Source organism: Artemia franciscana, chromosome 10 (genome assembly GCF_032884065.1).
Source record: "Artemia franciscana chromosome 10, ASM3288406v1, whole genome shotgun sequence".
Taxonomy (NCBI): domain Eukaryota; kingdom Metazoa; phylum Arthropoda; class Branchiopoda; order Anostraca; family Artemiidae; genus Artemia; species Artemia franciscana.
Window position 1 is genome coordinate 15,562,894 of NC_088872.1, and position 23,808 is coordinate 15,586,701.

Sequence of the window (23,808 nt, forward strand, 5' to 3'; positions counted from 1 at the left end):
TTATTGAGTTGGGATTTTGTTTCAATTTTCAAATTTCAATTTTTTTTCTTTGCCACTGGAAGGATTTTTGATGAGGAAAATCGGAATCTTTGTTGTTTTATGTACACGTTATATATATATATATATATATATATATATATATATATATATATATATATATATATATATATATATATATATATATATATATATATATATATATATATATATATATATATATATATATATATATATATATATATATATATATATACTTATATTTAAAAAGTATATTCATATATATTTTAACTGCCTTTAATAAAAGTTGTACCCTTCTTTTATACTTTTGCCTGTCATTTTTCTTTAGCCCAAACTGATAAGCCCTTGATGTCAGAATTGATTTATTAATTTTTTTATATTTTTTGAATAAAAAATATCCTTTTCATTCAAACAGATAAAGGAAAGCAGATATGATTTTCATCGCTTTATTTACAAACGTTCAAAAAAGTAATAGGATATACACGTATAAACAAATTTAATTACACACAACTTCGATATGCACCATAACATATGCACCGATATGCACCATAACATAGAATCACAGGTATAATGACGTCACTAAAAGGCACAGCGATTGGCATGAAATGTTTTTTTGGAACAAGTGCGATTTCTGCTTCTCTCCTACTTCTGCCAGTAACTTTCAAAAATGGTAGTTTTATCACAGTTCAGATGGTTGAATATTAACTCAGGAGCATCCAAGTCGTTATCAAAATAACTGGAAATAAATAAGTATTTAGTCAAAAAGTCAACCTATGTCATGGTCAATAAATAGTTTTCTATCTAAACGAGATAATGACATAAACATAAACATATTTTTCTATTTAGATTATTTAAACTAAGCCCTTTTTAAAGTTTGTTTTTCTTTTTTATAGAATTAATTTTACTTACTGTAGAAGTCAACATGATTGAAAGAGTACAGGAAAAATCAACCAGTAATTCATAATTTTATTGTTGAAAAAGCAGACCTTTGAACTAATACATAGATTGACCGTGTACAATAAATGTCGATTTATATTTTATATTTGTGTTTATCAGTTTTCCTTACAAACAAACTAAAAGCCCATCTAGGAAATGAATTTTATACTAAGGACAAGGCCGTGTCCAGGGGGGTACGGGATTCGATCCCCCCCTAAATGTTTGTCTGACTCGTAAAAACGTAACAAAAACGAATATAAACAAATTTGTTATGTGTTTTTGAGTTTTTCGTGTAAACCCCCCCCCCCTAACGAAAAAAATTCCTGTATAGACCACACACATCCCGAAGAAAATCCTGGATACGAACCAAGGAGGCCCGACAAAAAGTTTTGTCCAAATGTGCCTGACAAGTGCACAGAAATTGTTTATATTTTAGGGGTTCGGGAGGAGGGGGTCCACTCCCCTGCGGATGTCCCTGGTTCCTTTTATTTTATTTTGTGTTTTTTAAGTTTGTATTTTTATATTACCCCTTGAACTTGTATCAATGCTTTATTCTTCTTTTTTTTTTCACTAAGACTGGGGATCTGAACCGAAATATTTCCTTTTTTCTTATTTTTTCACTGGCTCTGAATAACCACTTTGTTCTCGCTATCCTTCGTTTTTTCGTTTTGGCAATAAAGTAGCCAATTAAATATCCCAGAGGACTGTAACCACCACTCCACAACAACCAAAAATGACCAATAGTTTTAGAGACTATAATTAATAGTTTTAAATCAAGAGAGGTTTCAACAATTTGTCCTTGATTAAGGACAACGTACGTAGATATAAATAAAGAACTAATCGTTGCTAAAAAAAAAAAAAAAAAAAAAAAAAAAAAAAAAAAAAAAAAAAAAAAAAAAAAAAAAAAAAAAAAAAACAGCTTCCTTTTTGTAAGGATTTTGTCAATCGTTGAAGGAATAACTCCGACACAATTTGTCCCATCTATAAACCATGAGAACTCGAACAAAGACGTCTGATCAGTAGCCTTAGAAAACACAAGCACAAGCCTGATCAAGTATCTTCTTGGAAACTTGACTCGACTGAAGAAGTATAGAAGGATATACCCAACGAAGCAGTCAACTTCTTGGTATACATCAATACGAAAATATGAAAACATTCACAAGTCAGCACTCGGAGGAAATCCTGACATGAATAGGTTTGACAGGGTCAGTGGATCCCAAGAATCAAAATATAGAAGAAAAAAAGGGAGTAGAATGATAAAGATGTCACTCTTGTCACTATATTGCAATTTACTTGCCAAACTGGCTTTGTAGGCTCATTATTACAAGAAACCCACTTTGTGGTAGTGGGAGGGGAGAGACTTAAAATTTTGCGAGCAAAAATATAATTATGTTACTACAAACACTGTCCCTCAAGAATAGATAATGTTTACGACAACAATGAATCAAAATTTGTTCCAGGCACTGTTTTAGGGGATAATTGAGTGTGTATATATCAAGTTGGGTACTAAAACTTTTCCCGTCCTTAAGATTCGATGATTTTCTTTATATGTCATAAAATTGTCATTTTCATGTTTCAACATACTTGGACCCTGTGGAAACATGGGCCCCTCAAAATTTCTTTGCGTATTTGCCTGCTTAGAGGAACTAATGAAGAAGTGAATGCAAAACTGGATTTTATTTTCTGCATCAGAAGCTTTTGGTAGCTATTTAATAGACACAGAAATCCAATGATAATTGTTGTCTGAGAAACCAGGATAAGATTTGTGAAGACACTAATGAGGCAGGCTAAATGAATAGTTAATCGTGCAAATAGTCACCGCGTGAAGCGTAAAATCGACGAAAACTTTAGTGCTAAGATCACGTCCCACATTTCATATTCTTGATCCCGAATATATTCAGGTAGATGAACACAGTGAATACATTGCTGGCTTTGAATAGGGGTCTTGAGCGCTTTCTTTTTGATCGGTTACGCGTCCAACGTTACGGCACAATAGGCCCTATTCAAGTCCTAAATGACTATGTACAGGTACTGGTTCAAGTATGGGGTCTGTCTGGTTCTGAATAGGCTTAATCTTCCCCCCTTGGCGTTTTATGAAAAGGATTTTCGAATGAAAAGAAGGGAAAAAGTTTGTCTCATATCAAACAGGTAGTCGTGCGACAATTTTAGATTTTTATTAAAAGAATTTCCGCCGGATGGGGTTATGATTGAACACGGGGTTGTATAATTTCTAGTAACAAAACAAGGGAGATATAGAAGGATTTGCTCTGTCCTTGTAAACAAACCCAAGTAAACATTGTAGAAACTAACTAATTTTATAATAGGTTCAACTAAAGGCAAAACATTAATTAAGAAAAAAAGAATAAAGAGTTTGTCATTGACACCAAACTAACTTAATATAGCCTAGGATTTGCTTGCCCGGTTTGCGTTCTCGCAAACCTTGAATTCTCGCCTTGGGAATTCAACTTGGAGAATTCTCGGTAAAAAAAAAAAAAAAAAAAAAAAAAAAAAAAAAAAAAAAAAAAATTACGTAATTCCATTTGAAACCAGATTCAACGGAATGGCCTGTACATCATCTCAAGTATAAGTGACAAAAGGGTTTATTATTTATTTAGATTTTTTTCTTTTATATATGTGTCCGCAAGTGAGGATTTGAATTGTTTTCTTTATTTATCTATTTTTTATGATCTTTACATTCTATACACATCTATCCTGTTGTCTATGAAACATCTAGGCTATATGGTTTGTACTATAACATGTCTGATCTTTGAATAGAAACTGAATGTCGCATCTACATTTTCAGGTTAAAACAAGAAACTCTTAGTGCATGCCTGCACGAAGGTTCATATAAATAATTTCTTCCTTTCCATTTACAGAATTTAACAAATAAAAATGTTGTGGAAACGGGAATAAAATTTTAAACAAAACAGTGGATCCTGTTTTCATTATATTTTCATTTGTTAAATTTCGTGAAGGGTTTCGTTTCCTGTAAAACGCACGAATTACAACAAATCTTTAGCTATAACTTGCGCTAAATAGACAAGATACCAATGTCATTGGATCCACTAGTTTTATATTTATCCATTCACTGTCAGAATAATTATCGAGGGGGCACCCACTTCCCGCCATTTGATGCACTTCTTAGAGGACCGCGTGTGCCAATCAGCTCCGCCAACCGTGGTATAGTCCCCGAAATAATGGGCAAAGCTTCACCACGCTTGGTATTCTATTGGCGCACTTGTCATGCGTACACCTGGTGTACATGATTCCCGGAAGTCAGTGATCCCTCGATATGATATTGCTGAGACTTTTTCTTAGAAAATGATGTAAAATATTTTAGAAATAAAGACACTTTCCTATTTTCACATGTTTCAGGGGTATGTACAATATGTTTTTAGTCTAAAAAAAAAAAGCTCAAGCAAATCTCGTTCGATAAATGGACAAAGCTGGATCAGCTATCAAATAACGGCAAAGTTTTCGTCCTGCTTTGAAGAATTAAAACCGTAAGACTACAGAAAAATAATACACAATGTTAAAATTTGTACAGGAAACATAAACATCAACTATTGGACGGCAGAGAACAGGCACACATGCGAGTTGGCGGTGTCTGAATTTTTTTTGGAAAGGGGGGGGGGATATAACTTCGAAAAAAGACAAACTTACAACTTATATGGAAGTATAAGAAATGATCGGAAAAGTCATAGAAATATCGGTATTTCAGGGGGGCAGAGATGGCCTCAACGGTCTCATTTTCTTCGCTTAGGTGCTTCGGATCAAATGTCCTCGTATAACACGATCGTCCCCAAGAAAAACGAGCAATTTTACCTTCCCTAGGGCTCAGAGTGTAGTACAAAATGCGTCACAAGAAAGAAGTTACTTAAAAGTTATATAACAATAATGTTTATTGGATTTCTAGTTTCTCATGAGGAAATTCTCCCCCCCCCCTTCCAGCCTGTGAAGAAAAACCAACATGGTATGTTAAGTGCAAAGATTGTTATTAAAAGCGCTATTTTCAAGTTATGTCTTCCGTCTTTCAATCCAGCCATTAAATTGACCCCGCTCTTACAACGTCAAAAGCAGTAGGACTTTTAGAATAATCCGGAAACACAAAGTAAACACAAAACAATCCAAAAATTTTGCTCAAGTACAATTTTCCTATCCAAGTCAATATTTGCAGAGACGGGAAATCTAAAGTAGCAGAAATGTGCTGGCTGTTTGGCTGCTCATCGAAGCGGTAAGCGGAAGCAGGTATGCCAACGTTGACAGCAGTAGTAATTATTGCAAGAGTTTTGCCTTCAAGCAATGACATTAAGGTGCTCAGCAATCCGCGACAGAAAACAGTGACCGATATGCTTTTGTGAATCTGATGGGTTTCAAGGAAGTGAAACAAAACTGTTATTTCTGTTGTAAAGACAATTTGCATTTACCAAGGAAAGCAATTTTAATCTTGTACTGAATATTGGTCTCTCCCAGAAAAAAACAATTCTCACGAATTTCTGGATTTTATTAATCTTTATTTATGTCTCTTGGACAAGAAAATTATCAATAATCTAGCTAGTATTACATATCATAATAGTTATGTATAGGCTAAAGATGTTGATTGGAAATTAACAAAGAATGAACGAAATTCGAAAAGAAGAATTATTTTTGGGGAGAGGGGCATTGCAACTAGTAGGCTATTGTCTATGAATTAAAAGTATTTTCAGTATTTGGTATTTTATGTTTATCATTTTAATACCTTAAATGTTAGCATATTACATTATAGCATTAAAAACATGGTATACTTTAATATTTTGTATTTCGGTATATTTGTGTTGTCACTTGAATTCAAAAATTTTCCTCTTAGACTATTGTGTATTTTATTTCCGCTAAGGAAATAAAATCTGTGTATGCAATAAAATATGTGTATGTAAAATGTGTATTTTCATTTTTTGCAGATAATTTATGACGAAGTAAGTCTCTTTTAAACTTTTTAAAGGTGAATACAGGGAAGGGGAGGGCATCTTTCAATAGTGCTGATATATAATACTCTACTACCAATGAAAAAGACAAACAAAGAAAGCTAGATACTTAAAACTATTTCTCATACAAATAGTCTCTACGATCAAGGGCTACTGTGTTCATTAATACTTAAGATAATTTTTCAACATACCAAGGCCGTATCCAGCGAGGGTAGGGAGCTTTGACCCCTCCCTCCAGAAAACAATGTTTGTTTAACCCATTAAAACGTGAAAAATGGATATAAACAATTTTTTTCGCGTTTTTTGATTTTTTTTTCTGCAAAATCCCCCCAAAAAACCTTGTGTAAAACACCCTCCCCCGAAAAAAAAATCCTGAAAAAGCCCTACATTGTAAACATTTCTAAAGTCTAATGTTAATTTGCTATTTTAACATTTATAAGATTGATCTTCACTATATTCCAAAAGGTTTGTTAAAGATATTAAAAAAAAAATCCTGGTGCGAGCCTTTCTAAAGGTGCTTAAACTTTATTTTTTTAATTGTTTGGCTTTATATGGTTAATTTTTGTAACATTAGAAAAAAACATAGTGGGACAAAAATCGGATCCCATCCCCCAGTTTTCTTAAGCGTTTACGTGAAATATATTTAATCCGACGTGTCCCTTTCTCCGTTGACCCTGTAGCAGATGGGATCGAACCGAGGACCGTATTGCCAAACGGAGATAAATTGATTGTGGCAAACATGCTAGTGACACCGATTCACGAAAACGAAAGAGGGGAGGGTCAAATTTGTTTTTTCAAAATCATGACGATTGAACAGTTCTGTTGTTTTTGCGACTTTTTCAATGGAAATACCAAAAGGGGGCATGTTTCAACGAAAAAAGGAAAAGAAAAATGTATTTCTAAAATAAAAGGGGACAAAATAACGAGTAAGAACAAATGCCACCCCCCCCCCGCCTTCATTTGGTGACTTTGCCACACGTTCTTCGTAAAAATACACTAATTTATAATACTTTTGGAAACAAACATTTTACTTCAACCAATTATGTCGAAACGAAGAAAAAGCCTTTACTATGTACGACTAGTTTTTTTTTTAATACTTTAATTTTACGAGTTTTGTTGGACAATAAATAGCCTTATTAATCACTTCAAGCTGCGGGTGCTATACAAACACCAGTGCGTATCATCCATCCTCGTTATGTTAATTATAGATTACATACATACGGGTAGTTTAATTGATTACTTACTGTTTTATACAGATAGGACAGTGAACAGTACCAGCGCCTAGGAGATAATTAAAAGAAACTCCCAACTGGATGTAGCGAGAAACCCCCCAAACAATTTAGTCAGTTTTAACGATATTCTTTTAATATAGGGCGTTCTGTTGTTTTCTCACTCTCTTTGCGGGCAAGTGATTAGAACAAATACAGGCACACGGTCTTCGAATTCAACGGAATCAAGCCCTTCAAAATATGAAAAACAATTTAAATATGTCTTTAATTATTTAATAGCTATACACCGACCTTCTTATAGCTGTTTGCCCCTCCCCCCCACATAATCCCTTTTGCTGGAGTCTGATAATTGGAAAATAGAGCATTTTAAAGCATGCATTTCTAAATTTGGTGTTTTGTAACAAGTTTCTCTGCAAACTCTTGAGGGGAAGGGGAGGAATCTCAGAATATCCTTTCCGTTTCCTCCTACGCGCAATTTTTGAATAGTAACATTTGGTTCCTAGCCTATTTTTGTTAATAGAAGCTTTCGCAAATGAAGCAATCCTCGTGAAAAACAAAAACAAAACGTAGATCATTTTAACACTGAAACATTGGTCATCAGAATTAAAACACATTATATTCAAAAACGTTTTAATGCTTCATACTGTCTAAAACCACACTGCCTTACCATCATTTAGATAAAAAACGATAATTTCCGGAAAGGAGCCTTCCGAGACGTAATTATGAAGAGCTGCAATATTTCCAGGCTTAAGGGACACGCTTGAATTTCATTTTAAATCTGCGATACAAAATATATCAGACAATTTTATACAACTGATACTGATTAGATTAATAAGTATCAGTTAAAATCGCTCGATACTTGCTTTTACAGTCCGAGTGAGGTTCATACCTCTCAAATTTGAAATGAAACCTCTATGAAGAAGAGGTTTAGGCGACATTACGGAGGGGGGTTTGTAACTTTTATATTTTCTTTCAGTGCCTTTTAAATTGTATGATTCAGGTCGCTAATTTTGAATTAACCATTTGTTCAAAGTCTTCGCTGCAGGGGGGCAACAACTTCAAAAATATTTTTGAGGTCCATCAACTTAATGCTTCTGTTTTTCATTTTGAAGGCAATTATAACCCTTCGATGATATAACAAGGTAATTACAGCTATACAATACCTAAGCCGACAGGTAAGAGACGGGTAATAGCTACCCCAAAAAGGAAATGGGTGAAGCATGGGAAATTTTAAAAGATACGGAGTAAAAGAGCTGTCACACAATATAATAAAGTTGATGGTTACTATTCAGGATACGGAAGTAGGGAAGAAAAAAATTACGATGTCTCCGACGCTATTTCCTCTTTTTATCTCCTGATACCGGACGATGAGTGGAAACCTGAACGGATGGTTAATAGGCCATCTATTGAAATGAACATTAGGATGAAAGTGGAATGTACTAGTTTACTAACTTAACGGTCGCAACTGACAGAGAGGGGCCCGAGGAAACATTCTACCAAAGCGAAAAAAAAATTCTTTCCTCTTATTTCATTATAACAAGTTTGCTTCAATTTTACAAGTTTAGATTTGTAACGTATTGTCGTAAGCCAAGGACATAGTGCCTTAGTTTCTGGAGAGGCAAAGAATCTCGCCTTTTTCTATAACCTGTAGCTTATAAGAAATAATACCAAGAAAATTAACGAAAAGTTATTCTCTCCCTGGTTAGTTCACCTCTGTGAAATTCATAATTTTATTGCGTAAAATTTTTATCAGGATCGTAACCCTTATTGGAGGGTTTAGCCCTTTTCTTCTGAATTTATGCAATATTATATTTGATAATAGCCTTTGCATATTCTGCTGATTCAGAAGATGCAATAAATATTGCATCTTCTGAATCTGCAAGAATACTATTTTTTTGTGGCTTGCATTTAATCAAAACTTCCCTAAAAAGTGCACCCCTTCCCCTTCAAATATATTTCAAAAAGGAGTCTCAAAAATTAAAAATAATTTTAGGGGACTCAGTGCCACAGTTTATAAGGCTTTCATATGGATTTCTACCATGGATGCTGACAAGGGCACGAGGAAACACTGCTTTCCCTGGGAAAGAAGAAGAAATCGCAAATATATAAAAAATTTGATAAAGAAACACATTCCTATTTTAATTTTAGTGAAAACGAAGCTCCTGGTAGCGCATGATGACCCCCCCCCCCATTGTGAGAAATTTCCTGATAGAAATCATGAGAAATTTCATGATGCTCCCATGCTCCATGATGATGTTCCATGAAATTTCATGATGATGCTCCGTAAAATTTCATGATCCCAGAGAGATTTCCTGTTGCTCTCAACCATGATGCTTCCAACCTCTGGGCCTTTTGAGCAGGTAAGAATAGTATTCTCTCAGACCCTCTTTTAATATTTATCTAAAGGTTCACTGCAAATCTGGAAATTCGGGTGTAAAATTGTATCTTTAGTAGCTTCAGCCCCACCCCATATACACACAAAAAGATCCACTGACTCCCGCCCTCAATAGCTAATGCCCAACATTTACCACTGTACATCCTTATAGGAAGCCCTAAATGAATCACCTAGTTAAATGAAACAAATAATGGCCTATATCAACCTTTTATTTTGTATGCCCTAGGTGTATATTCAGGAAAGAATACCTTGCGGCATTATGGTCTCTGAAGCTAGTTAGCTTAATAGATAGTTTTAGATAATTTTAAATTTATTGGTTATCTTAGAATTTTTACTCGATAGCATTTTTGGCCGACATTTTCGTTTAACACCACTAAATGGCAGAAAGCCCCACCTTGCCGCGACGCAATCTCTTTTGCTACTTAAAAGGGTACTAAAATTTTTAATTTTCATGCGACTGAAAACTCTCCTGATATTGTACGATCATTGGATTGATGCGATCACGCCCGTAAAAGAAAAATATAAAATTAACATACATCCATCATCTTTTTTGGAAAAAAAACCGGCAAAATTTCACATTTTTGTAGACAGTGGCTTGAAACCACTGCAATTCGTCTAAATATTCTGAATTTGATGGCGTAGTTAACATCAAACTCTATCTTCTTTTTTGGTGGTGTTTTCCCCATTCCTTGACAATTTGGTCAGTAAATTTAAAATTAGTGAATAATAAATATTTAGAAATACCATAAAAATTGTATGTTTTTATGTACATATTGCTATCAAAACATTTTTCCGAATTCTGATCGGTATTACCACGAGCTGTTCCTTATTTGCAATTATTTTTACCACGAACTACCTTACAAGTGCTTGCTTAAATTTCATGAACAGAGAGAAATGTAGGGTAGTTCCTTTGAGATAACTGTGAGAATATTGATGACACTAAAAAATGTGAGATTATTTAGTAAAGACACTTTGCCAAAAAAGAAAAAAAAAGAATTTTTTTTCCTCTTTCATATATTTCTTCCAATCCCCTTGTAGATTTCAAGGCCGTAAATTCCTCTTGGACAGGAAGAAAACGCCCCCCTCTAAACCTAATTTTTCCACGTAATTCCATTTGTCCTCTTCAACTTCAAGATTTTTTTTATGATTATATGTGTGTTTATGATCATGTCATTTTTTATGGTATATGTCGTGTTATCCACGCAACGGATATTGCCTACTACTAATTTCGGCAAATTTTGCCCTCTATCGGCTAGTCCCCCCCCCCCCTTAGGCTGTTTACTGGAAAATAAGTTTGTCCATGTCAGATTTTTTTTCTTCTTTTTTTACAAGAGCTTGGTTGTGTAAAGTTCAAATATACCCAGGTTTATAACTAATCCCAGAAAATTATTAAATGCTAAGTGGTTTCAATTGGCCTTTTCTGCAAAAATAGTACACTCTTCGAAAGGTTTTCCTTCAATGTTTCCTTTCGTTTAGAAAGTCTTTTTCACTTTCAAGTCTTTTTTGAAGTTCCCTTGACTTTTGATATTAAGTCGCACATGTAAAGAAAAGAAGGAAAAAAGAAATTAAGCGTAGTTAGACTGTAAACTAAAAATTATTTTATCCAAAAATTACTAGAAATAAATTCAGAAACTATATTTTTAGGGAAAGGTTAGACGGAAATCAGACACGGCGAATAGATTTAATTAATTAAATCTATCCCATCAACAAAAAACACCGGCCAGTACGAAAGACGGTTTGTCTCAAAGTATTTGAGCTTAACTTTCTTTTTCTTGCAAGAGTAAATACTGAATAGTGATTTTTTTTAACACCGACATAGCAGTAGCTTAACATATAAAATCCATCAGAATTACCGTACAACAGCCTTACAGGCAAAATCAAATAATATTTGAACTTTGAACTACTTTCAACTATATTAAAAAGAGTTACCTTTATTGACTTTGCTGCCACCAAGTAATTGCATCTAGGAGTTCATCATCGGAAGGGTTATAGATTTCCGTTTTCATTTTTTCTTCGTTAGAGTGCATCTCCCACAGCGATCCAGTTCTTTGTGAAGAGGCATCACTTGAGTAGGATGGTGCCGGTGATGAAGGGTCACATGTATAATCCGGTGAAAGATTGTAAGAGCTTTGGCTTTCTGTTGATTTGGTTTCGAAGTCCCCATCATCTCTCAAAATTTGCTCGAGGGCCCGAATATATTCGACTGCACATCGAAGTGTTTCTACTTTACTGATTTTTCTAGAGCGGCCAGGTCTTTTAGATCCATTTTCACATCGGCTATTTGCTATTGATGCAGGGATCTGTTGCCTTAATATAGCAAAACCTTGGTTAACTTGCTTCACCCTGTTCCTTTCCCTGGCATTTCTCCGTACAACAGAAGCGCCGGGTCCTGAGGGTAAAACATACCCTAGTGAAGAAAATTGAATTCTACGCTTACAGTTTGAACCGGATTCTGGTAACTGATTCATGACACTTGGTTTTTCTGGACTACTCCGAGGTGACTGAACTGATGAATAACTCTGCTGAGACTGTAGGTGAGAAATTGAATATCCTACAGTTGTTGCCATAGCTTCTTCTTTATCACTGATAACAACTCTACTCTTAGACGCTGTGTGCGTAACTGCGATATACTCTGGTAGGCAGAACCTTCTTGTATACACCTCAGACGATTGGGGTATACGCGTGGACTATGCCACGCGACGCCGCGCGTGGGTAGCCACCTCCGGGCATATTGTCACGCGTCAAAGATTACGACGAAGTATGGTATGTATTTATCAAATGCGGCTGCTCGGAAAAAAACATGAAAAATAAATAGGCAGAAAAATAATTATTTATAATTATCAAAGATAATTATAACGAATTAAATTGGACAGAGTCGTACTGAGGCTGATTATTTGTGGCTAAAAAAAAGTAAAAGCTAACCTGAAACAGAAAAGAATTTAATGCAACTTCTTATGAGAATTATACGTCTTTTTTTAATCGTTGCTATTATCCTAACTGGACAGACTTGGAAAATATTTTGCATGTTATTTTTGCCTCTATTACTGTATTATTAGAATCAATAAAAGACATTTATTTGGTTTTTTATTACCGCTATTTTTGGTTCCTCTTGTTAAATAGATGACAGTCTTCAATTGCCATCGTCTTTAAATTTCCATGAAATACTTTCAAGACATGGACATCTCTAGGATTTTGGTTTTGGGTGGTATTTTTTTTTGGGGGGGGGGGTAAGGAATCAAAGAAGCACTTTAAAAGACACACCAATGTATTTTGATAAGATTAAACGACTCGGGCAAAAATTTCGAGGGTTCAAATTCTATACTCTCCCCCGGATACGACCTTGTTTCAAGACTAGGTTTTGCTTTGTTTAGGATCAGAAATGAGTCTGACTAGGTTGTATTGTATGGCTTACGTTTTATCTGGGAGCTAAAATTTCGGCAATTTTACGGGGGAAAGGTCAAACTTCTAAAAAAATTTAAAGAGTGTTGGATTTCAGGATATATATATAAGATTTTAGAAGAAACTGTAATAATCTTCATATTTCAAGAGAAGAAGTATTTGCCCACATTCACTCCTTTCCATGCATGAAAAAACTTTGGATTTTAGACTCCATTATTGAGTCACGTTAATAAGGTCTACTTGAAGCTTACCCTATCCCTGAAACTTCCCGAGAGTAATAAAAACCTTTAATCAAGTTGATAATCACAAAAAAAACATTCTGATGTAGCCACCATGACGATATTTTATAAATGTGTTTTTCTTCCCTTTCTGAGGATATAGATGGCTCATTTCGGTAGAAAATATTATTTAAAAAAAAATACCGTCTTCTACTTCCATTAAACCATCCAAAAGTAATCATTGTAAATATTTTTTTTTCCTTTTTGTGATAAGCCTCTTGAACCACACCCAAGCTAATTCTTTTTTTGCACTGAAAAATTAAGCCCTATTTTCTGAGAAAAAATTACTTTCTTGGCAAAACATTACTTTTTTCTTGGTAATTCATCAAGACAAAACTTTCCGAAAATAAAGTTTTCACAGAAAAGTAGGCTAAAAGCCATATTTAACTTAAGGTCAGCAGAAATAAAAAGAACTAATTTAAACTAAAAAATTACCAAAAATTACCACTCAAGAATAAATGAAACCCAAAACGAATAGAAATTAAATAAATAATCATAGCAAACAAACATAGATCATGTACTAATATAAACGTATGAATAAATCTTAAAACGTGTAAAACTTAAATTGAATATGCAAATCAAGCTTGAAACGAACAAATATCTTTTACTATTAAAGAATAAGTAAGCCCAAAACGAACAGAATTAAATAAACAATCATACAAAACAAACGTACAACAGGTACTAACTTAAATGTATTAGTAAATCTTAAAATGGTTAAACTTTAAATCACAGTGAAAATCGATTTTTTTTTTTTTTTAGGGGAAGGTGCAGTGGGACTCCGACCTTTTTGTTGAGGTTAAATATGTAGGATCGAAAAGTTATTTTAGTAATTATTTTTCAGTTGAATCAGAAAGATAAATTAAATTTGCACATTATTAGGAATCAGAAAAAATTTTCGATGGGAATATTTTTTCCTAGACAGTTTTTTAAAACTCTTTTTCAATCTTATGTTACTATAGCCTTTGGTTTCAACAGTAAAATCTATAATTAAGTAAAAAAAAAAAAAAAAAAAAAAAAAAAAAAAAAAAAAAAAAAAAAAAAAAAAAAAAAAATCTGACGGAAGGAGAGGGCAAACTTGAGCTTAAACTGAATAAAAATTATTGCTACCGGTTGTTCAGTTTTTCTTAAAGCTACAATCATAGCTTTACTTTTGGAGTATTCGGACACAATCTGACCCCTCTCGGACAGGGTCTCTAAAATTATTATCTTCAAGACATCGTACAGAAGGGATTGCCAAACTTGGTGGAAAGTATAGTGAGTTTTCTGCTTGCACTTCTTGGATTATAGAAGGTGTGTTCATATATCAATCAAAATTTACCGAGTGTAAGAGTAGGTTTCCTAGCTGGGCCTTTTTGGTGTTAAGACCGACAAGGTGCACACTTGTCCAGGCTTTTGGAAAGTAGCGTTAGGAGGGGGAGTATTTTCTGTGGGGTAGTATTTTCTGTGGAGAGTCAAAATATGATAAATCTGCATTTTTGAGTTACTACTTTTCAGTTTAAACACCTAGGGGTTCCTTCACAAAAATTGGAGGAACCCCTTTGCCCCTGTATGATACACAGAAGATATTGCATAATTTATGTTAATAAATATCAGCTTTTTTATTTCAAGATTGGCAAACCGAACCTTAAATGTATGACAATTTCGTGCAGGGGCGAAGCTCCAGAATTTTTCTTGGGGGGGGGGCAAGAAGGAGCTGCATGGGCTACATAATAATATTTATTCTAAATTATTGGAGGGGAAACTGAAACTGAAACAGATTACTACTGCTACTCCTACTACTACTATTACTACTACTACGACTACCATTGCTACTCCTACTACTACTACTACTTTGTGGGAAACAAGGTCACTAAATTCATTTTTATCAAGAAACTTACCAGAAAAGGAAGTTGGTTCGAAAAAACTTCGTGGGAACTAAGAATTAGCGTCCTGGCTATGCCTTTTTTGGGCCAGGATCCGATTGAACCTTTTTAGTGGAAGAAAAGAGACAGGACCCTAAGATCGTGTCTCCAAGATGACCAGCTGAATGGGCTATTGAGTATCAGCCAAACTTGACTGTAAGCAATAGTAAGCATCGTCGTTGTATTTTTTCAGAACCCAAACCCACTCTGACCAATGCATGGGGGGATGGAAGAAGGGAGCTCTTAAGTTCTCGTTCTATTTGATTCCCTTGAAATGACAACGATTCATATTCAGAAGCATCATTTTACATTTTTGGGGATGAAAATGGGTGAATATGAGAAGTAGTTTGTTGGAGCTGTCAAAAGGTCCTTGGTGGGGTTGTTGGAACTCAATTTAACTCAGAAGGAAATAAGAGCAAGAGCTATAATTTAGTTAATTTTATAGTAATCCAGGCACGTTTTGATCATTGTGGAAGTTAAAATAAGCCTCAATTCTTTACTTGTTTCGACTATGAGGGGATTTTTCTTATTTTTGTATTGCCATTAGCTTAATCTCAGACACACTCCCCCCTCTTAGCTTCCTAAGACTCTTGAACATGATTTTGATTTACAGTACTGTGAACAAATGACTTTAAAAAAGCTATTTAATTTAATAAAAATTATACCTTAAGATGCAAAAATAGCTATAATCAATAAAAGATAGGCTACAACTTTCCTTATATCTAGAAAAAGTACTAGGCTAGCAGCCGAAAAATGTTGTCATAAGAAATTGATTCACTGAATTACCATTGAAATCTTGACGTAAAGTGTCTTTTTGAGTTTTAGATTGTAATGTATTCTATGCTTTTGGTATGCTCTCTCCGATTTAGCTAAGGACGACTAATAGTTATATAGCGTAAATATTCGTATACTTTAGTTTATTTGTCATTATTTCAAAATAGCTTTGTTTAGTTTTAACTATTTTCAATAGTGTGAACAGATTTCTTTAGACACCCCAATATTTATACCCTTACCATATGAGAAGTTTTGTTCGAGCTTGTTTGTACTAAAAGAATTCAGCTATTGCCAAAACCCATTTTACCAACAGGGCACAGGCCGGGAATCTGGTGATCTCTCGGAAAGAAAACTGATTTCATCAATCATGTTCATCTTATTGTCTATTAGAACCATTAGATCTTGGTCTAATAGTGCTGTTAGAACTTGTTGTCCGACTTTCCTCATGTCATGTTTTCCTAAAGTATGGTCGATCTCTATCGATCTTTTTGTACTAAAACTGAAAAACAAATTACTCATCGTTGCTCTCTCCTAATCCTAAGTATCTTCTCTGATTGATTTGCTAGTATATTAGAAATTGTTTTTACAGGAAATCACCCCCCTACTTACAAAGATTTTTATAAAATAGAATTAATAATAATTATATTTTAATTTTTTTATAAAGGATAATAAGCAATGATAATTGTGTTATTATTACAGAATATGGTGCTGAGAAATGAACTTCTTGGATAAATGAGGAATATAGGAGGTGTTTTCAATTGAAGGGCGTCTGCGACCCATACTAAAACGAGCTTCTCTCCTCCCCCTCAAGGTTGTTAAAGCTTAATGACTATGATCAAAGAATACCAAGAAATATTAAAAGAGGGCTCTTTAGCACTTTTACGTGGGTTTAATCAGTGGATTTTACGTGGATTGTAATAGTTCGTGGACACGGAGCGAAACGGCTTAATAGTAACCAAAACTCTATGAAATAGAGCCCTGATAACGAAAGATACATCAAAAGAATCGAATTTTGATGCTTATTGAAAAATTGCAAAATGTATAAAATTTAATGATACCCATTAAATTTACAAGCTCGAGAAAATTTGCCCAATTTTTGAAAAAGGGGAGAAACACCCCCAAAACATTAGTTGATCTTAATGAATATCATTCCATGAGATTCAGAATATAATAGAACTCTATTGTAGGGGTTTTAAGTCCCTATATATAAAAATGTGGACTTTTTGCATTTTTTATTTTTGCCAGAAGAAAGATCATGCATGGGTTTTCATTTGTTTTTTTTTTTCCAGGAGGGTCATATCGAACCAGTGATCGTAAAAGATTGGGAGAGGAAACGTTGAATCAAAATACAAAGTTCTCGTGCCCTTTTAAAGTGACCAAAAATATTGAAGGGCTGCTAGCATCCCTCCCACGCTCATTATTTCCCGAAGTATCCTGATCAAAACTGTGAGATGACTATTTTTTAGCATGTATGAAAAGTATAATAAGTCTCTCTTTGTTTAAGATTCAACCCCTATAGTTCCTGGGAGAAGGGTTGTAAGTTATTAGCTTTTTTCCGTTGTTTATCAAATAGTGTTGGTTATTGGGAAGTATACAGACATTTTCAGGGGGAATTTTCTGATGGAGGGGGGCTTACGTGGAAAGATCTTTCAAAGGAGGAATTTTTCATGGGGAAGGAAATTTTCCATGGAGGGAGAGTCAGATTTCCTAGTTTTATGAGGAAATACGCATATGAGGGTGGTTGTTCCCTCGTCAACACCTCGCTTCTTACGCTAAAGTTTTTTTTTGTACTTCTAAAAAAGCTTTTTGTTCTATTTGCATGGTCTCTGTGATTCAGGAGTCATTCTTAAATAATTGGGACAAAATTCAAACCTTAGCGTGAAGAGCAAGGTTTTAACTAGGGGATAACCCCCCCCCCCCCCTCATAAGTGTAATAATTTCTGATTGATTTAAATTTTACTGTTCCTCCTTGCTTTTATTTCAAAAATTGTGTTTCGTTTTAATTTAATAGGAATTAAAACCACTACTGCCATTGACTCTGCCGCGTTACAAAGCAGCATTAAAAACACTCAACAGAAGTTTCATTTTAATTTATTAAAACGTGGATTCCAATTAAAGCGCTATGTTTGGTTAGATCCTCCCTAAAATATTCTGAAAGTATCGGCAGATTTTTTGTACTGAAATTGTTTTTATTGATTACAGAACAGTTAAGGTATGCTGAAATTTAGTAGTTTAAAAAAAATGTATAGAAATATAGCAATTGGGACCTATAGGCAAAGAAGGTCATTTTACATTCGGCTTATTCAAAAGCAGAATTGTTTCGCATACAGAACGTTCAAGTGGTAAAAACTAAATTAGTAGTTTTTTAAATTAAAATAAAAAAGAGGACATTCTTCAATGAAAATACTCCAAAAAACTGTATTTTTCAAAATCTAGCTGGAACAAAATTAGGGAGTATAGGCATGCTACCCCCTTCTCAATTGACGCGACTGCAACTAGTGGGTGACTGGAACACCATAGAGAACACCGTGATTTCTGTATTGACATACGGCTGGAGCCAGTCGCGAGTTGTAGAGAAAATGTTACTTGGATTTGAGAACAATTGCCTGCGAAGAATACTTGTGATTCGTTTGGGTAATAGAGTATCTCATACCCATATCTGGTTTCTCACAAAGTAAAAATAACCGACGAAGTTGGACTTAGAAGATAGTGATACGGGTGATCACCTGACCCAAATGCATGGTTGCCAACCACCGATGTCCAAAAAGAGTGCAAATCAAGGTAAAAAAAAAAGTGATTTTTGTTCAAAAAGAGTGCAAGTCAAAAATTTGTACGTATACGACTGCAAAAGCTTGCGTTCACCTCTGAGGTATGAAAAAATGCATTTCAAATGAAAAGTTTGCATGTTAGTGACCCTGTTCCTTAGGGTTAATTACACTTCTGACGAAGTTACCAACTACTGACGTTCAAAGTGAATAAAAACTGACACCCAAAAAGAGTGATTTTCACTCTTCTGCTTCTCCTCTAAGTTAAAAAAGAGTGAATTTCACACAAAAAGTCTGCAAGTTGGTAACCCTGCATGAAAGGGACAAGGACAACTTTCGTTGAAGATGAGGCAAGAGATCAAGATCATCCTTCAGTGAGCTCTAGTCTCTGATTCAGGATCGTCCTAAGTGGAGTTCAACCGTTGCTGCCATGTACGCCACTAGGTGTCGGAAGACCTAAGCTTGAGCAAGTCGTACTTTATACAACATATTTGGAAAAACTCCTTCAAATGAACTGGCTCGTGATGTTTCCCTGTATCTTTAAAATTTTTAAGCACCTTGTGCTCTACTGTAAATACAAACCGACACAAGAAAAAGGATTAAAAGCAGAAAAATCCTTACGCGGTCTACAGAAAATAAAAGAATAATTCACAAAGCTCTCATTAGTCTTTTACCGGCTAAGAAATCCATAATATTTTTGACAGGATGTTAACTCTCTAAAAAAAATAAAAAAAAGGTTAGTTTTCAATAAAGTGGAAGTTTGCCAGATCGCTTTATAGCCCCTTTTCAATTGCTGAAAAGTGCGCTAAAAGTGCGAAACTCATCTGTTTGTTAAAAAAAAAGTTCAGATTTGGTACAGATACGGTTTGAAAACACTGAGAGTCGAGTGGTGTAGAAAAAAAAAGTGAATCTGTAATCCAGAATCTAGTCTTGGCATGTCTTAATGTCCTTAATCTATCTTATATATCTATATATATAAAAATAAGTTGTCTGTGGATCTGTGGATGGATCAGGTGACGTCATGTTTGTTCGCATATGACGTCTGAATTATTTCACACTAATACAAAAGAAGAAAAAAACTAAAAAAGGTAAAAACTACAAAAAAAACTAAAAAGAAAAAAAAACTAAAAAAGCTAAAAAACTAAAAAAAACTAAAAAAAGGTAAAAATCTAATAACTAAAAAAAACTGAAAAAAATAAAAAAAAGGCAAAAACTACAAAAAAAATAAAAACTAATAAAAAAACTAAAAAAGCTAAAAAACTAAAAAAACTAAAAAAAACTAAAAAAAGGTAAAAAACTAAAAAAAAACTAAAAACTAAAAAAGAAAAAAACTAAAAAAAAGGAAAAAACTGAAAAATAAAAGAGAAAAAGAAAACTAAAAAAATATGAATAAATATATATAAAAATAAGTTGTTTGTGGGGGACACAGGGAATATAAATGACACAACTACAACGGGGACGCCGGGGGCACAGGGGGATATAAATGACGACCGGGACACCGGGACACAAGGAATATAAATGACGCCCGGGACGCTCAAAGAGAAATCACAGACTGGGACACCGGGACACAAATGACGACCGGGACACAGGGAATATAAATGACGACCGGGACACAGGGACATAACTACAAAGGGGACGCCGGGGTGCACAGGGGGATATATAAATGACGATGGCAACTCAGGGAATGGTCGATTAGCAATCACCATCAACAAAGCTCAAGGGCAATCATTAGAATCATGAGGTATAGATCTGAATACGGATTGTTTTCCCATGGACCATTATATGTTGCATGTTCAAGAGTCGGTAAACCTGACAATCTATTTATATGCACAGACAATGAGACAGCAAAGAATGTTGTATATTCGCAAGTTTTACGTAGTTAAAAACATATATATATATATATATATATATATATATATATATATATATATATATCTATATATATAAAAATAAGTTGTCTGTGTGTGGATCTGTGGATGGATCAGGTGACGTCATGTTTGTTCGCATATGACGTCTGAATTATTTCACACTAATACAAAAGAAGAAAAAAACTAAAAAAGGTAAAAACTACAAAAAAAACGAAAAAGAAAAAAAAAACTAAAAAAGCTAAAAAACTAAAAAAAACTAAAAAAAGGTAAAAATCTAATAACTAAAAAAAAACGGAAAAAAATAAAAAAAGGCAAAAACTACAAAAAAAATAAAAACTAATAAAAAAACTAAAAAAGCTAAAAAACTAAAAAAACTAAAAAAAACTAAAAAAAGGTAAAAAACTAAAAAAAAATAAAAACTAAAAAAGAAAAAAACTAAAAAAAAGGAAAAAACTGAAAAATAAAAGAGAAAAAAAAGGAAAAAACTGAAAAATAAGAGAAAAAGAAAACTAAAAAAATATTAATAAATATAAAAAATATAAATATAAATATAATATAAATTAGCAATCAACAAAGCACCGAGACACAAATGACGACCGGGACACAGGGAGTATAAATGACGACCAGGACATAAGTAAAAAAAAAAAACTAAAAAAACTAAAAAAATGGTAAAAACTACAAAAAAACTAAAAACTAAAAAAAAACTAAAAAATCTAAAAATCTAAATAAACTAAAAAAGAAAAAAAAGAAAAAAGGAAAAAAATAAAGGAGAAAAACAAAACTAAAAAATGAATGTATATACAGACCGGGACACCAGGATACAAATGACGACAGGGACACAGGGAATATAAATGACGACCGGGACACAGGGACACAACTACAATGGGGACGCCGGGGGGCACAGGGGGATATAAATGACGACCGGGACACCGGGACACAAGGAATATAAATGACGCCCGGGCAGCTAGTATACTAGCCCCAACAGCTAGTATATATATATAAATAAGTTGTCTGTGTGTCGAGTGACGTCATGTTTGTGTGTCGACTGCCGTCATATTTGTCGACTGACGAAATTACAGACCGGGACATCGGGACACAAATGACGACCGGGACACCGAGACATCTATCTACATATATAAAAACTAGCTGTTGGGGTGGCGCTTCGCGCCACCCCAACACCTAGTTGGTGGGGGCGCTTCGCGCCCCCCCCAAGCCCCCCCGCGTGCGTAAGTCGTTACACGCCATATTAGTTACGCGCCATTGTAGTTGTGTCCCTGTGTCCCACCTGTGAATATAGATAGGTATATATATATATCTATGTTTTTAACTACGTAAAACTTGCGAATATACAACATTCTTCGCTGTCCCATTGTCTGTACATAAAAATAGATTGTCAGGTTTACCGACTCTTGAACATGCAGCATATAATTGTCCATGGGAAAAAAAAATCCGTATTCAGATCTTTACCTCATTATTCTAATGATTGCCCTTGAGCTTTGTTGATTGCCCAACAGCTAGTGTGCACTATTAGAAGTTTTGATGCGGCAGTAAAGAGATTGGTAAATTTGCGCTTTTTTTTAGCGCGTTGGATGCTCGTAAAGCGGTTTTCGAGCATTCGCATGACGTTCTTCCCGTCACCATTGGATTCCCCATGCTTTAATTTATTTCTCCACCAATTTTGGTGCTTTTGCCAGAAGTGCACGATTCCAGCGATATTTTACGTTTTGCGGCTCCCCTACTGGTATAAAAAATAGAAGACACATCAGTGTTACCCATGCAAAAAAAAGTAATTTTCCTTGTTTTTCAAGATGAATGACTGTATTTATCCTATGGAGGGTTTTTGACCATACTGATTGCAATATCTCGGGATATTAAGTTGAATTTTTTTTATTAGGTTGCTCCTAATGGGGCAATGATGACCTATTGACTGTATCGTAGTGTCTACATGAAAAATGTTCACTACCCCTCAGGATTCAGGCATAAAAAAAGAAAGACCACAAATCCCCTCATGATGACCGGAAACAAACTGACTCTGATTTAACAAGAGCTAAGAGCTCATATGGCACTTGTGACGAGGCAAGAAGAGCTAAGAGCCAAGAGATCATGCCAAGAGCCAAGAACTCTGAGTCACGATGTCCTTCTAAATATCAAAATTCATAAAGATCCGATCACCCACTCGTATGTTATAAATACATAATATTTTCTAATTTGTCCTCTCCCTTTAGCCCCCCAGGTGGTCGAATCTGGGAAAACGACTTTATCAAGTCAATTTGTACAGCTCCCTGACACACCTACAAATTTTCATTGTCCTAGCACGTCCAGAAGCACCAAACTCGCCAAATCACTAAACCCCTCCCCCCAACTCCCCCAAAGAGAGCGAATCCAGTAAGGTTCCGTCAATCACGCATCAAGGACATTTGCTTATTCTATCCACCAAGCTTCATCCCGATTCCTCCACTCCAAGTGTTTTCCAAGATTTCCCCCTCCAACTCCCTCCAATGTCAAAGGAGCTGGTCGGAATTAAAAATTAGAGCTTTAAAGCGCAAGACCCTTCTAAATATCAAATATCATTAAGATCTGGTCATCCTTTCGTAAGTTACAAATACCTCAATTTTCAAAATTACCCCCCCCCCCAACTCCACCAAAAAGTGCAGATCCGGTCCGATTGTGTCAGTCACGTGTCTTAGACAGGTTTTTATTCTTCCCATCGAGTTTCATCCTGATCTCACCACTTTAAGTATTTTCTAAGATTTCCAGCTCCCCATCTAAGCGTTTTCCATGATTTTAGGTTCCCCCACCCCAAACTCCCCCCAATGTCACCAGATCCGGTCGGGACTTAAAATAACAGCTTCGAGACACGATATCCTTCTAAGTATCAAATTTCATTGTGATCCGATAACCCGTTCGCAAGTTAAAAATACCTCTTTTTTTCTAATTTTTCAGAATTACCCCCCCCCCCATCCCAAGCTACTCCAAAGAGAGCGGATCCGTTCCGGTTATGTCAATCATGTATCTAGGACCTGTGCTTATTTTCCCACCAAGTTTCATCCCGATACCTCCACTCTAAGTGTTTTCCAAGTTTTAGGTTTCCCCCTCCCAACTCACCCCCCATGTCACCAGAACCGGTCGGGATTTAAAATAAGAGCTCTGAGACACGATATCCTTCTAAATATCAAATTTCATTGAGATCCGATAACCCGTTAGTAATTTAAAATACCTCATTTTTTCTAATTTTTCAGAATTAACCCCCCCCCAACTACCCCAAAGAGAGCAGATCCGTTCCG

The 23,808-nt window shown here is 34.8% G+C and overlaps 1 protein-coding gene and 1 long non-coding RNA gene across 2 annotated transcripts in view; one reads left to right on the forward strand and one right to left on the reverse strand.

Annotated features, from left to right (window-relative positions):
- LOC136031832 (uncharacterized) overlaps positions 1–21,142 on the forward strand; it is a 275,292-nt gene extending 254,150 nt beyond the window's left edge. Inside the window, exon 2 of the long non-coding RNA XR_010618593.1 lies at positions 20,086–21,142. This is a non-coding gene — a long non-coding RNA (uncharacterized LOC136031832). The remainder of the gene's footprint in view (positions 1–20,085) is intronic.
- LOC136031831 (achaete-scute homolog 1b-like) lies at positions 451–13,257 on the reverse strand. The gene is made up of 3 exons (XM_065711659.1): positions 13,190–13,257; positions 11,469–12,323; positions 451–754 (listed from the first exon to the last, which is right to left on the reverse strand). Exon 2 carries the CDS (start codon positions 12,104–12,106, stop codon positions 11,471–11,473), a length of 636 nt encoding a protein of 211 aa, XP_065567731.1. The 5' UTR covers positions 12,107–12,323; positions 13,190–13,257; the 3' UTR covers positions 451–754; positions 11,469–11,470.
- Positions 21,143–23,808: the final 2,666 nt, after the last annotated feature.

What these genes read in the sequence shown, in the direction of transcription:
- LOC136031831 (XM_065711659.1), bottom strand. Translation starts at nt 12,106, where the DNA reads ATGGCAACAACTGTAGGATATTCAATTTCTCACCTACAGTCTCAGCAG.